This window comes from Aulonocara sp. 'chitande type north' Nkhata Bay, linkage group LG2 (assembly GCF_057382095.1).
Source record: "Aulonocara sp. 'chitande type north' Nkhata Bay isolate Kocher_YH1m ecotype deep benthic linkage group LG2, A_spYH_male_GT1.1, whole genome shotgun sequence".
NCBI classification, from domain to species: Eukaryota; Metazoa; Chordata; class Actinopteri; order Cichliformes; family Cichlidae; genus Aulonocara; species Aulonocara sp. 'chitande type north' Nkhata Bay.
This window is the reverse complement of record NC_141345.1, coordinates 19,366,475-19,382,188: the sequence shown is the minus strand read 5'-3', so window position 1 is coordinate 19,382,188 and position 15,714 is coordinate 19,366,475. Positions and strand designations below refer to the sequence as shown.

Below are 15,714 nucleotides of genomic sequence, written 5' to 3'. Positions count from 1 at the left end.
TCAGCTTCTCTTATCAGTGGCCTAACAGATCGACTGCAGGACACTGAACTAAAACCCCGTGTATTGTTGTTACACAGAAAAAGTCAAAGGCTAAGAACAGGGAGGGAAGGGCTTTGCCTGAACCCCCCTCCCTCCCTTCTTCTTTTTCAAGGCACTGAGAACAAAGCATAAAAAAATTCCCCACTATGTTATTTTAAAGAACATGTATCCTGTAAAAAGCGGGTTTTAAGATGTAGGCATTCGTCATGCTATTGTCATTAGCATGCTGCCCATATTGAATTAACCTCTAAACGAGGCCTGAACAGTAGCGTCGCTGATTGTGATGAGTGTTTTCCTCCTGGAGGGAAAATCATAAAGTAATGCTTCCTGTCCGCAGTGTCAGCTTCCCACTAGAGATGTGACCCTGCACCCGGTCACAATTCACACAGACATCAGCCAGATAATGACATCGCTTTCACTGACAGGCTGTCGCTCACATGCCCCTGCAAGAATCCTCACAAACCAACACACACTTAAATGAACCTATGCAGGCATGCACTTGTGCATGCTTGGAAAAAACAAACAAACATAAAAAACAAAAACGAGGTCATACGAGCATGGTCCCGGTTATGAATCATCGGAATGATTTGCAAGTCTAATAACCAGTTTCATAAGACCTGCCTGTTATTTTCTGAAATAAATTTCAGTTTCTCATCTTCCGCCTGCGTGTTAAAGCAAATACATCAAGGCTACTAAAACGCTGGATGATTGCATGTCACTTTGCTTTCATTTATCTGCAAAGCATCTATTACCGTCATGTTGTCAAGTCGGTGCAAACGGCACGGGGGAGAAAAGCCAACAGATGGGCTTTTTAGAATTCACAGATGTAGGATTTTTGGGACAGTTTGTTGAGGATAAACCCCTCGTTCCCCCCTCGCTCTTATCTTATCGTAAACGTCCTAAATTACGTTAACTTCTTAACACCAGGAAACACAGTATTTCACCGTGTCAACATATAGGCTCAGGTTTCACTCGATAATGATCGCATCGGAGCTCGCATGCTGCTTTTTCTGCACTCTGCAGAGCATTTGAAAAACAGATAGTGCTGTCAAAGTTAACAACTCGCTGCCTTATCCAGAAACAATCAGCCTAAGTTTACATAGTCGGAATTTCGCGTTGAAAGAAGATAGTTTATTTAGCAAACCTGTTGCGGCATGCACTTGCGGAAACAGGTGTAGACCTGCTAGCTTGTCCGCTTGCTGCTCCTCATTTTTTTAAAGAGGAGGTGGGTGTGAGCACGTTTCCTTGCGTGGCACATTCATTAACCCGGTATCTGGCTAATCTCTTTGCTAATTCGTTTGGTTCTCCAAGTGCTCCTGTGTATTAATATCCTCTCTGTGCTGCCGCTCATGGGATGTAGTAGGAGCGTAGCCATGGCGATGATTGTGTCATTATTTTGCAGTCAGATGAGTGATATCTCAGAGGGCTCTAGCCGAGTTGTCCTGGCCAGTTGAGAGGAGCTGATTAGAATTGCAAATGGCCGCCAAGTGTTGTGTTTATTGTGTGTCTCAATATTGGAGACAATCAGGCGAATCAAAGCCCTCAGCTGGAGAGATGGGACTGAGGCACGGTGGGCCTCTCTGGTTGGCACCACGTCCTCAGATTTGCTCCCTCCTCCCCGCCTCCCCTTTTTTTTTTTTCCCCCCCCTTCTCTCTGGTGCCCTCTCTCTCGGTTGACTCTGTCGTGTCTGTGTGTGTGTATATGTCCTGAAGTACATGGTCACAGCTGGAGAAAGGGAAGGAGAACGACACTAAATCCAGCACACTCAATCATCTGTAGTGTGGCGGTCCCTCTCACGCAGCTGAGAAATATTAAACACGCTCTATGATAATGAAAGCGCCCGCGACAGGCATAAATATCAGAGGCAAAGTGCGGAAGGATTAAAACGTCGTGTACGTTTGCTCATAATGCAAATTTGTCATTGATTTCATGGCTTCCTGAATCGTCAGAAACAGAATTATCAGCTATTCATCAGTGGGAATTCTCTCTCTCTTATTATTATTATTTTTTCTTTTTCCGATGCCTGCCTCTGATGAAGAATGGCTGCACATATTAAGGGGTCGGGTAGAATACTCAAATACCTGCATGCAGTACTCTTGTCAAGCCCTGCAAATGGAGCCTGTTGGCAGAGCGCCCTAGTTACGGCTGGGTGACAGAGTGCGGTCCAAAGTGCCCTAAACACACATTTTCTCCGCAAATCACTTGTGAATTGTTCTTCCTCAACGATAGGCCATTACCCCGATATTGACTCACTGTTTGTACAAGATTCGGAGAAATCCATCTGAAAGCCATCCAGTGCTGTTGGGTGAGACGGGAAGCGGTGGTTTTTAGCTCTCTGTGTAATTCACTCTGTCAGCTGCATACAGAGAGGCCTATCTTCTCTTGTTTCGCTACTGTTGGCTTTTAAAGAATGTGTAAGTATATATGCACATGTGAGAATGTGTGTGTTCACAACCCTGTTCAAACAACCGGATGATTCCTCGGGTCATACGTGCTTCTCATATAACGCCAGTCGCAACAGGCATGTGCAAAGCCCAGGTACGGGCATGCACAGTGAGCAGGTATTGCTATGGGGAAATGACTGTTAAATTTAAGTTTTATTGCACCACACACATACTTTTTTAGTGATCGCTGCTGGAGGCAAAATGGAAAACAAGGTTTTCAGGAATGTGTCCACACTCTAAGATAAACCCCGAGACGTTCACTGGGAGACTTTTATCGTGACTCGCGAACAAAGAGCGAAGACCGGCAGCCTTCATAAGACTCGCATGTCCAATTTGATATGATCAAGAGTCACCGGCCTTGAAAGGCAACAGCCAGTGCCTGTGAGAGGCAGCAGCTCATGGCCTGTTTAGACAGAGATGTGTGTCACTGAGCTTGACACGCGGTTGATGAGAGATCCTTAGAATTGTGTGTGCGTGTTTGTGGAAGGAGAAAAGAGAGACCGGGTGAGTGTGTGTCAGATCGCCGACGTGGTTGTTTGTGAGTGTGTGAAACTAAGGAGGGAGTTCATGAGGTGACATCTCGTCAGCTGTTTGACTTTCCCAGTTTCCCAGGGAAGCAGTTTCAAGAACAATGCAGAAGAAAAACCACCAACCACCGACAATTGAAATGCCACAAAGAAAAAGAAGAAGAAGAAGAAAAAAAACCCCGGTGCTGTTTGTTGGTGACTGAATTATTGCCGTTCCTCGAGATTGGAGACGGAGGGGGAAATGTGTGAGTGACTGCACAGTGCTTGTAGCAGACACATATCACCTACCGGACTCCTCTACCCATCCATCTCCCAGCACTCCTCACAATAGCAGGAATACATTAAAAAAAGAGTAAGTCAGGATGGAAGGGGACACAAGATAAATATTGTGTTAGTATTTTTCCTCCCTCTCCCGTGCAATTGTCTTTCACACTGACAGATGAACAATGGAAGTATTTTGAACTTTGCTGCGTGCTATCTTTTACTTCTGGGTTCAGAGCTGCGCTGTCAAAGCCAGACGTGTTCTGGCAGAGATTGATTGATTCGCTTTCTGTGCACCATGTCTTCCCTTTGTTCTTCCAGGAAGGCTTTGGTGTCTTTCCAGTATTCCAGATTTTCTGTAGCTGTGTCATATTAACACCTGTTAACAACATACAGGCTTATAAAATATAGATGTAGCTCCCCTTTGATCGTAAAGAGCTGCTGTAAAGTTCAACCTGCATGCGGTTCATTTCTGTATTCTATAGAGGCAAACTCAAATCTTTCTATAAGACCCCAACTCTGGAAGTCTTAATATGTTATTACATTAGGGCAGATTAATTTAAGAACTATTTGACCTTTTGGAATATATAATTATTTTTTACATTAATTAAGCAAGCATCAAAGTGAACATCAGGCTTGTTTCCCATATGGGAAAGAAATAGGAAAAAGTTATAAAAGACTTGCATCAGATTTGGCTTGCTTCATATAGTGAATCATATAAGGCCACTTTCTCATTACTTTTGTATACTATTTTAGGAAGTATCCAAAACATACAAGTTTCATTTATATAATTTTTCTAAGGATCTTATATCTGTTCTCACTCTTTTATGCTTTTCATACAAGTTTCACACAAGACAGATACAAACTTTATAAGATTTATATATATCTTTTCCATATGGGTTAAGTTAGCATAAGACTGGAAATTGAGAAAAATGGTTTGTCCGGCTTTGTCCTATGTGAAAAAATTAATTAAAATATACCTGTAATTCTTACAAATGATCAGGTCTCATTTTTATATAGAACACTAAATACAGTTTTAAAATGATATCATGTCTTTTCACATTCACAACTTGATGCTATGTTAAGCTAACCTTTTGGGAAGCAAATAAACAAAATTTTGAAAAAGTCAAGTAATCCTTCAGAAGAAAGAGCACAAGTCTTAATATATTATCACATTATGGCAGATTCATTTAGGAACTGTTTGACCTTTTGGAATATATAATCACCTGCTCTTTCTTGCTAAGAATTATGATAAAGACTATGCTATTTATGAAGCTAGCAAGCAAGCATAAGCAAATTATCACAATATATCTCATTTTATATGACACAAACTGAAGTGAAAATGTCATGTTATTTTTTGGTATTCAAGAGCTTTATGCTAGGTTGAGCTAACCATTTTTAGAAGCAAGCGTTAAAGTGTTTAAAGAAAAAAAATAGAAATCAAGAGAATTAGCTATTCTGCCCTATGTCACAAATTAACTTAAATGGACCTTTAGGTCTTAAAAACTATCATATTCCATTTTTATATGACACAAACTGGAGAGTAAAACCAAAATGTTTTCTTATTGTACTAATAACTTTATGCTAGGTTAAGCTAGCCTTTTGGAAAACAAGCAAGTATCAATGTAGCTTACTTTAAACAGAGAAATTACTTACTTTTGTCACATAGGACAGAGCAGGGTAACCTAAATGCACCTTAAGGTCTTAGAAATGATCATATCTCATGTTTATAAACTGAAGTATTAAAGTGACATGTTCTCTTATGACGTTTAGAACTTTATGCTAGGTTAAGCTAGCCTTTTGGGAAGCAAATAAACAAAATTCTCAAAATGTCAAGCTATCCCTCAGAGGAAAAACCACATTAGTAATGGGTGTCCAGTGTGTTTTGGTGATTTGATTTGATTCCCAGATGTGTGGGTGCCAGAATATTTCTAAACCGGGCAGCTGCACTTCATCACGGTGTTTCTAAGAGCCACTTTTATTAGAAGCACAAGTTTGGAAAATTAGCAACAAACCATATCCAGACCCTCATCCTCAATAAGCTTTTTTACTTGCTTCATTATTCAGTCTAAAACTGAGATCCCTCAAGTAATTTTAACCATGCTGAGATAGGAGGGCAATTGTTAGCAATTGAATTTAACCATGACTGGCTGTATCTGAGCTGAACAGAAATTAAATAACTTTTTAACGTTTTAGTGTGTGTGTGTGTGTGTGTGTGTGTGTGTGTGTGTGTGTGCGTGTGTGTGTTGGATGTGTTTATTAGTGCATGTGACTGAGCAGCAATTTTTTTTTTTAATGAAAATGTTTTCTAAGGGCTTATTGATGGGGTTAGAGATACCAAGCACAAAAAGGCCTCTGGTAGCATGTTTGCAAGCTGTGTGGGTTTGATAATGGTTATGTTTTTTTTTCTTTCCCCTGGTTTCTTCCTGTGCTCCCTTAAGTGGGAGTGAAACCCAGTCATGGTGAGGGTGAGGGATGCTATTGTTCGTCTGGGAGGTTCTCCTGATTTCTCCCCCTTTTCGGTCTGCTCGGCACTGATTGTAGCCTCGCATCCCGGTCCAGCTCTCGACTCTCTGCCCTGCGGCAGCTCGTCCTCGGGGATCCTTCTCTCTGTGATCGTCCAGCAGCCCACACCTCATTTACACGCACATTCATCGCAAACTTTGGCTCAATCGGGGCGTCTGGCACACAGGCCTGCTCACCGTCACCCACTCAGGCCTGCACGGACACATGTATAATCTGCACACAGCCACACAAGCACATATACAGTGAGTTTGGGCCAGGCGGGTTTGGCTGTGACTGTAGACTGGGCCTGTGGAGAGATCTTTACGGAGCATGCAGAGCCCATCTGTGGCTGCTCCTCAGTGATGGGAGGCAGCTGGCTGTGTGTGTGTGTGTGTGTGTGTGTGTGTCTGTGTGTGTTGTGTTGTGGCCAGGAAAGGGGCTAGGGGAGAGGAAAGAGCCTTGTGTGTGTTTGGGTCACAGAGCAACCTCAGAATGAGGGCTAAACTCAGGCTGAAACTGACCCAATGTCTCTCAAGCCGAGCCAAATCTCTTCTCTTCTCTTCTCTTCTCTTCTCTTCTCTTCTCTTCTCTTCTCTTCTCTTCTCTTCTCTTCTCTTCAGCCCTCCAGCTGGAAGAGCTCAATCCCCGAGCTGAAGAATGAATAAGTGGAGGCCCAGAGAGCAACAGTCTGGGCCTTCTCTTGCTGTCAGCGATACCGTGGATGCCGTTCAATCACGCCGCATACACCCATGCTCGCTTAACTCCCCTGCTCTTAGGGAGGGATGGGCTCAGCTCCGACAGAAACCACAGAGGCCATAAGAAGAAACAGATTATGCTCTTTCTCCTCCCTAATGACTTCTGACACTCCTCTCGCTCAACAGTGCTCTTCAGCTTGTTCGTCTGGAAACAACGTCCACTTCTGTCCTACTTGTGGCAAGGCCATCTGGGCATCATCTTGTTAGCTCATTACAGCCGCTGATGGTGTTATGCTAGCCCTTCATGTGACAGTGATAGAGGGCAAGCATACGGGGCTCGTTTTTGAACACGAGGGGTGTGTGCGCTTGCGTTGGAGCTCATCCGTTTGCCACTGTTATGAGCCACGCTGGATGGGATCTGATCTGCTCTGCATGCCAGCCTGTTGACTGAGCTAACTAAAGCTAGTGTCGTGTTTGTGTGTTTCTGTGAGAAAGAGAGAGAAAAAGGAAGCCTGTGTTCACACATACAAAAGCAGTTCTCTGCAGGGTGGAATTCAGGATATTCTGTCTGTCTTTTTTTTTTGCCTCTGACATCGTCATTTATGTCCCTCTAATGGGGACAGCCCGGAGGGAAAATACCAAGCTTTCTACTTTTCAGCAAGTCACTGTTGCCAAGTCTGGCCTACAGTGCAGCTTGGACCGGAGTTTATAGTTTATCCAATATCGCTACCCTCTGGCTAGTTTGTTGTTCTTTTTCTATAATAAGGGTCAAATCCTTCCTGCTTTACTAAACAGTTCTGGGGCCAGATGGACCTTGTTTTTCTTAATTTCAGGATGCTTGTGTTTGCTCATGTGTCTTTATGTGTGTGTGTGGGGCCTGGGTGAGCATTGGAGGCGACTTGTTTACTGTGCTTGACATGTGAGGAAATCTGTGTGTGTACACTGCGGGGCGTGTGTTTATGCGCGTGTGTTTATAGTCAGGCCTCCCTAAGAACATCTGCCCCCGCGACAGCCTGACAGAAGCCAGCTATGTATACAACCGATCGGGGTCGGGCTGCGGGCTACAAGCGCAACCCTGCGACCAGCTCACCTTCTCGAAGCTTCGGAACGGTTTGGGGTCTGGTTCTGTCGTCGTTCACGTGAATTAGTGGCAAAACTCTCTTTGGCCTGAAACGACCATGCGGCGTGCCGCCACATTAAGAGCGAAGCCATTTCAGAACCTGCTATTTGAATGTTTTCATTGCGAGGCCGAGCAAGCAGTTGGCTGCACCTAGAGGGAAATGAAAGGCCAAAGCAGTCCCTGGTAGCAGGCAATTATTTAATATTGATTGACTTGAATGAGAACAGGACGCATTTGTACCCTGTGATTACACAAAACATAGACTGCCTCAAGTGAATGAATCTGTTGTAAATCCCTGCCGCCGCACACTATCTTACACAAGCGCTCAACCACAATGCTCTTTGCATAACACGGCTTTGTGTTCTTTGCAGACTTAAGCATAACTGTGTCACACGGGTGCTTTACTGCAGGGAGACTCTAGTATGTTTGAGCGGCAAACTTATGGAGTATTGATTGAAATGTTAGGAAATGTCTCACGCCGTATGGAAAGTGTAATCTCTAATAATAGGTGGGGGGTGGGGGCGGCCATGCTGATTGTGTGGATAATGCAGAGAGAGAAGAAGTAATTGGTGAGGGAACAGATCTCCTGGTGTGATAATTACCACGCTGATATCAGGGGGAATTGAATACCTGTTGTCGTTTGTGGAGAGCGTGCATATGTTTGTTATTTTACATGATTTTATGTATTGTAAAGGCTGAAGAGAACGAGAGAGTAATTATGCGCCCAGCTGCAAAATCGAGACATTAAGAGAAGAGCCTGCATCTGGGGCCTGGCACGGAGGAATTAACTGTGTATACGTCGCAGAAATGTAATTGATTTTAATTGATATGTATGGCATGTTCGAGCTGCTGCTCAGGAGGAACAAATCAATTTGACACCATTCTGTTGATATGAGCCGTCTCTGCCCATTTCTCTCTCAGTTCCTGTGCCTCGGGTCCATTCATTCAGCGGCCAAGGCTGCCTGCCAGCGCAACGCTCGGGGCAGAGGCTCGGGCTGACTGGACGGGGGTGGAGAACATGGCGGTGGTGGGGGGAGATTGAGGCTCTGTAAGGGGTTTTGAGTGGGCCTTAGTGTAGGCGGCGTTTTATATGAAAGTCGGTGAGGGCAGGGTGCTTGAATAGGGGTGGCTGGGAAGTTGGGCTGGGAAGGCCTAGGATGCACCCCACAGTGCTTTTGTGTGCTCTCACATCCGTGTGTGTGTGTGTGTGTGTGTGCGCATATGGGAAGGTGGGTGGGGGGTGTAGCATATTTGAGATCATGTGCTCATATTCACCAGTGGAATGTAAAAAGAAAAGGGTGGGAGGGTGGGGGGTTCTCCTCTCTTTTTGCTTCGTTGTTTTCTGTTCCCTCTCCACCACAGCGTAGGTATGTTTGCATAAGCTCTTTACAGGATTCAGCATGCTGTGGAGCCATCCAGATGAAACAAAACCAACCTCATTTGGTTGTTTTGAAAATGATTCTCTTTATTTTGCTTGGTTCAGGCAGATCCACCTCGTTTGACATGAGGGGAATAAAGGCTCTCTCACGTTCAGGGTCATTTCCCAGAAACATTATTTGTATCTGCACAGCTCTTCCTCTGTGCGCTCAACCTTCTTTCATCAACAGGTCTTAAAAAGTCTCCAGACAACATGAATGAAAGATGCAATTCACCCCCACCCCACCGCCAACCCCCTTTTTTCCCTTTTCGACCTCCTCAAAAGTACAATAATCTTCAGTCACTCGTCTCCTCCTCTTCATTGCGTGGCTGTGTGTAGCACCGGAGTGGTGCTGATTAAGCCAACAGAGAGACAAACAGGAGACAAAGTCCCAGCCCACCAGTTTAGTTTCACATCCTGGACTGGAGCTGGGCCGCAGCTTGCCAAGTGGAGGGCTTTTAAACTGGGCTAAACACTAATTGCTGCCCTATTTCTTTTATGTTGCTTCTTTCCCATCTGCGATGGCGCTTCCAGACCTCCACAGCAGCCAGAGCCTCATTATAGCAGACAGTTAACAAAGGCTGGGAAACAGAAGCGGAGAATTCACTTAGGATAGCTATCTAACTGCCAACTAGGAGGCCTGCTTGGAAAATTGAATCAATGACAGGGGCCGGCTCGCGATGAAATCCTTCAGGGATATTAAGATATTAAGATTTTTTGGAAATCTTAATTATTCATCTAAATGGTTGTGGCTTGCTTTGATAACGGAATAAATGGCCTGTAAAAGCGAGGAGTCCAGTGTGAGGCTACTCGTTTTAGTTGCTAGCCAGACTTTTAAATGTTTGAATCAGAACATTTGATCAAAAAAAACCCAAAAATTGCCAACAATTTACCTACAAAGAAAACAGAAACTGCAAGCTACTTGTTGAGTGAAACAAACAGCAGTGTAATCATGATGTTTGCCTCCTCTTTCTCCTTTCCCCCCCTGCTCTGTGGTTTCATGCTTGTTTTTCTGTAGGTGTGTGTGTGTGTGTGTGTGTGTGTGTGTGTGTGTGTGTGTGTGTGTAGAGAGAGAAGCGAGGGGGAGGATGGAGAAAGGGGTGGTGGTGGTGATGAGGGAAAATTGGAATGAGGGAAATGTTGAGGAGGTGAATGAGAGGGAAGGATAAAGCAATGGGGAATGAGATTGTGGAGTAGAAATAGAGGGGGCTGGGGGGGTAGATGGAGGAATAGCAAGAAGGTGGGGAGGGGAGGGGTGGTCAGTAACAAAGCCTAATGTTGCCATGGAAACTTGTTTATGCCTCACTGATGCATCTTGTAGATCCAATTAGAGACTGATTGTGTCTGTGTCTTCATAGACGTACGCACGTGTAACTGGGCACAGCGCACACACACACGCACATGCATGAAAACATATGGATGCACGCATACACACAAGTGCACGAGCACACAAGCGCATGCAAATTGTTGCTGCTGAAAATGGGCAGATTGTCGGGAGACGTAGGACAAAAGGATACCCCGAGTTCCCTCTCTCTTATCGGCCCTTGAATTTGCACAACCCCTCCCCTCAACCTCCACCCCAATGAGCCTCAGACAATGGCGGCCAAATAACGTCTCACCCGCTTCCAAGCGTTGTATAAGACCCCCCCCCCCCACATACCCACCATCCCACACATGCTTTCATGACATCATATTCAGCCGGGCTGACAGAGAGGATTTCGACCACTTTGCATGTCTCTTATCTTATATCTCATATCTCTTTTGTGAATGAACTCATATGTTTGGTAATGACCCTGTCTGAGATGAATGGCCATGAATGTTAATCCAATCATGTTAATTTTCATGGGGGGGGGGGGGGGTTCTTCTGAAGATTGAAGACTTTTTAAAAGATCATTTCTTACAATGGGTGGGTGTTTGCCAGCGTTTAACATCATCAGAGGAAGAAGATTGGTGATCACGCAGCACCACCGCCGTTGCCGCTGCCTCCCCCCAATAAGCTCGACCACACTCGCGCACTTACACTATCAGGCATCAGTTCTCTACTTTCATCCGGGGCTGTCTGAGGAGTCAGTTATTTACTGGTGAAATGATGTGTGTGACGATGAAATGAGGGGCTGTAGATAAGGTGAGATTACACTGTGAAGGGTAAAAAAAAAAGAGGGAAGAGACTGTGAGAGAGAGGGGGGGACAGAGAGGGGCCCAACCCCTGATGTCTTGTTAAAACACAAGGGATCAGAAAAAACAACAAATGCATCGCGCGTTGCTAAATCCTGCTTAAATCCGCTGGCATGGGCAGATCTAGCAGATAGCCCTGCTGCTGTGCTCGCTGTCTGCGCCCATGACACACGCACGCACACACACAGACACGTACACGTACATAAACACACCCGTGGTCAGTCCGGCTGTCTGGGTTAATGCTTGGCTAACTGGGACAGCAGAGTTGAACCATGTTGACATTTTAAGCCTCAAACAAGTCCAGAACAATGATTCAGCCCGTCCAGCCCCCACCCCACATCAGACTGCAACCTCAGCCCATTTTTCTGACCGCTCATACACACACACACAGGCAGGCGTGCATAAACATACACACCACTGCCCAAACATACTGCTTAGTACTTGGCGTGTCCCCTCCGCCTCCTCTCTTCACATACACTTACAGACACACACTGGGTATCCTCCTGTTCCCCACCTTTAGTGAATAAAGGAGAACAAGAGCTGATCTGATTGAGTTGGCAGCAGAGAGCGAGGTGGAGAGGTACAGTAAGGCCAGATGGATTATCTTAATCCTTCAGTAGATGATCACGGCAGAGGGGAAGATGAACCGGGAAGCTGTAAGCTCCCAGCAGACCCCTGGTACAATGTTTTCCTCCAGAGATGCAGGCTACTGAAGTAGATGCCATGTGAATACCACGCCGACAGGCTGGTATTATCCAAAACTCAAAAAATCTGAAATCATGAAGAAGCTTTTTTTCAAAAATGTGATGTAATCCGACCCGTACGGCCATTTCTGTGGCGGCCATTTTGTGTCAGGCCATCTTGTTTCCCTTCTCGCAAACTTTTGGTATGCTTTGATTCATATCCAAGTATGAGAAGGAACTTAAGGGGATTTGTGTGAAACACACTAATGCTGAACAATGTCAAGCTGCTATATGTAGTGTTTTTGCGGGGCTAAATTAACTGCACTCTGCCTAAAAGGCCATGCCAGACAAATCTAAACCCATAACTCCGACAGCTCAAAGTATTAAGGCTGTATAAACTGTTGCTGAATTATGCGGCTGCTTTTCCAGACTTAGTTTTTTATGTGTTTGTAACAATTTCTTTTCTTTTTCTCCCCCCCTCCCCACTCTCAGGTTTGTGGCTGGAAAAGGCCTGGTGATTTACCCCGACATCGGGGACAAGCTGGATATCATCTGTCCCAAAGCGGACCAAGGGACAGACTACGAATACTACAAGTTGTATCTGGTGAAGAGGGAGCAGGCGGAGAGCTGCAGTACAGTCCTCGATCCTAACGTCCTGGTCAACTGTAACAAACCCGAGAAGGACATCAAGTTCACCATCAAATTCCAGGAGTTCAGCCCCAACTACATGGGCTTGGAGTTCAAGAGGAACGTCAACTACTACATCACCTGTAAGTTTGTCGTGAAAGATGATTTATTGTTGATATTTAGCTTTTTAACCTTCATTTAACCGCAGAGGCCCGACTGAACGATCTGAGTAATAATCTCTGCTTCACACTCAGTTACACACAGTCACACCTGGGAGTTTCCTAGGAAAACTGCATTTTAATGGCCGCTGCAGCAGCACCACAGCAGCAGCTAGAGAGCAGAGCGGTATTAGGTGTTTAGGATGGAAATGTTCCATATCATTACGGGACCTTAAAGTGGCAACCTTGACTGACTGCTGAATGTTGGGTTTTTTATTTTTTACATTTTTGTGGTGGGAAAAATAGAATTTTCTGCAGTCGTCTAAAGTCACCGAGTAGATTTACTGCTGCTATTTAGTTCTGCGCTCGGGCACTGTTTCGATATTTCACTTAAAGTTTTCAGCCTGATTCTACTTTATTCTTTCAAACTGCTGTTTTACAGAGAACAACACAGCTATATTGCAGTTCCCACTAGATGCAGCGTTTTAGGTTTAAATATTGCTTTTTTGCTAAAACGTCAGTAATAAAATAAACACTTGTCTGTTTCTGTTTTACTGACCGCCAGCTGTCTTAAAAAACCACAGGAAGCTGTTGACTTATTTATTCTAGCTTTTCCTCGAGCTCATACAGAAGAAAAGGCTTCAAATCTTTTGGAAATCTTTTTAAGCCTGAACATTACTGCCCTTGTTTGGTCTGAGATGACTGTGACAGTGACTTAATACACTGTTTTTAGTTTGTTTAGCTTTGAAGTTTATTATGTTGGACCTCAGTCTTTTATAACATGTATGTGTGTATATGTACTTTACATACGTGCATTTGTGTGCATATTATTATATTTAACCGCTGCTGATTGAAGTTAAATAAAGGTTAATTTAACACAACATAAACAATTAGAATGCAATTATATTATAATAATATGAGGTAATATTTCATTCCATTTCCTAAAAAATAAAAATAAAAAAGTACTATTTTTTCTTTTTTTTTCTACGTGATCGAAATGCAAAAATACAGTGCATTTGTTGCACTCTTATTTTATCGCTTCCACTAACTCGAGCGTACCTTTTCATCACCAGAGCGAAACGTTTCAGACAGATGGGCGTGCGATAATGCCAAATTTGTCACAGAGAGGCAGCTGAACATATATGGAGACTTCAGTTTGCAAAGATAAATAAATAGTGAACAGTTTGGGCTTAAATGTAGCTTTTCTTTTACGGAAATGTGTATTTTCTCTGTAATTAGTGCCAAAAGTAAAGTAAAACTGTAAAGCTATTTTTGGGAAATATTCTGGAAAATTATTAAGAAATTACAAACTTGTAGAATTAAAGTTTTTTGCCCTTCCATCTAATGTGTACTTTTACCATATTTTGTTTAGTAATAATGCTTGTGTAGTGTTAAATTTACTTACTAAAAAATTTAAGATTGTAGATTGTGCAAACTTTCCCCTACACATATTTTTTAGACACTGTCAAAATAAATTATTACTGCTTCCTTATTATAGGTGACTATTTTTGCAGTCACGCTGGAACAATAGCAGAGTCTTGCTCTCTGGTTGGCTTTAGGACAGATCTTTTAATTTGTAACCTCACTTGTCTGTCTATCAGTAAAGGACTTTTAGTAGAGGGTGTCAAAGGAACTGGGTCTGTCACTGTACTGGGTGGCGGTTGCTGCCTTTCACACAGATTCCTGCTCGTGTAATTTGATGCCGTAGTAATTACCTCAGAGTTAGCAATGGGTGTAAGAGCTGGAAGGAGTTCTCGTGGTTGGACTGCTCCTTTACGTACTATATTTTCCTTTAAGGATTGAGGCTCAGCAGGGGGAAAAAACTGATGGGACCGCATCTACCTCTAAACTTGGCTGTGTAAATCTGCTTCACCCAAGTGTCTGGTTGAGTAATTTAGCACTGAAGTAATGACCAGTGGTTTAACAGGTGGGGTCAGAGGAGCCGGAAAATCCAGAATCACAGCAGTGTCTGGTTCTTTGGTGGGTTTGAGGTCTTTCTCCTGGAGAATGTAGAAAACCTCAATCCTGTTACTCCGAACCCTGGAAAAAGGTTGACAGGGGGTGATTTAGAAACAAGTCAGACTTTTGGGATCTTGGGCTGAAACGTGCAATTTCAAAATGAACAGGACCATTTTAAACCTGATGGAATAGGAGAAGTTGTCCTGATAATCCTGGAAGATACCAATACCGGTCGGCCGCCTCCTCCTGCTTCTCTCTAAATACATCGAATGCCATGTTTTGGGATTTTAGGATGTCCCTAGGTTCGAGTCATCAGAATTGAAGCTGTTAGTAGTTGTGCATCAAATATAGCTTGCTAAAAATTCAGAGAATGGACTGTGGAGCATCTGGCCTTGAAACCTCATTTATTATTTGTATTTACCTGAAAAACTCACACCTGAAAAACCAGATATAAAGTGCAGTTTTGACACATTTAAAAGATAAAATCATTACGAATTTAAAGCAACTATTATAGATCCTCTTTTGGTTTCTAGCCTTGCCAGCATGAGAAGAGGCTTGGCAACTCCAGTTTAAACTCTCAAAGCCTTCAAAGAGAAACGGAAACAGGGGTTTTATCTCAGGTACTTTACTTCATTGCAAACAGTTTAACATGTAGGGGCGGTTGGTTTGTATATGTCTTATTAACTCACTGTCCTTTTGCCGTCCTTCAACACAAGGATTATCATGTCTTCAACAGCCTTAGTTTCTGGCTGACGTTGGAGGAGTTCTATCACTGGTGCAATCTAAAAAAACATAAAGCATATGATTCACACTTAAATGCACTCTGATAAGACTGCAGCAGACATTCATTGTTAGTTTTGGCTTGGTGGTAACAGTAAATCTCACCTGACATCTTTTAACTGTTGATAAGCCAGCCGAGCTGCAGAGGCAGATCGTGCATGAGCGTATCAAAAAAACAACATTAATTTGTTTTATTCGGGAAAGTCGAAAGACAACATGCATTTTTACTGTATATTATGTTTTTTTAGAACCACTCTTTAATGCTCTGCAGTCTGAAAGTCGACTAGGAGGAACTCTTGAAGCTCTTATTTGAACTGAGCTGT

The 15,714-nt window shown here is 43.6% G+C and overlaps 1 protein-coding gene across 1 annotated transcript in view; it reads left to right on the top strand.

The window, feature by feature from the left end:
- Positions 1–15,714, top strand: part of efnb1 (ephrin-B1) — a 57,143-nt gene that overhangs the window by 12,224 nt on the left and 29,205 nt on the right. The window contains exon 2 of the mRNA XM_086307719.1: positions 12,360–12,637. Coding sequence (XP_086163845.1) covers positions 12,360–12,637 — 278 coding nt within the window. The remainder of the gene's footprint in view (positions 1–12,359; positions 12,638–15,714) is intronic.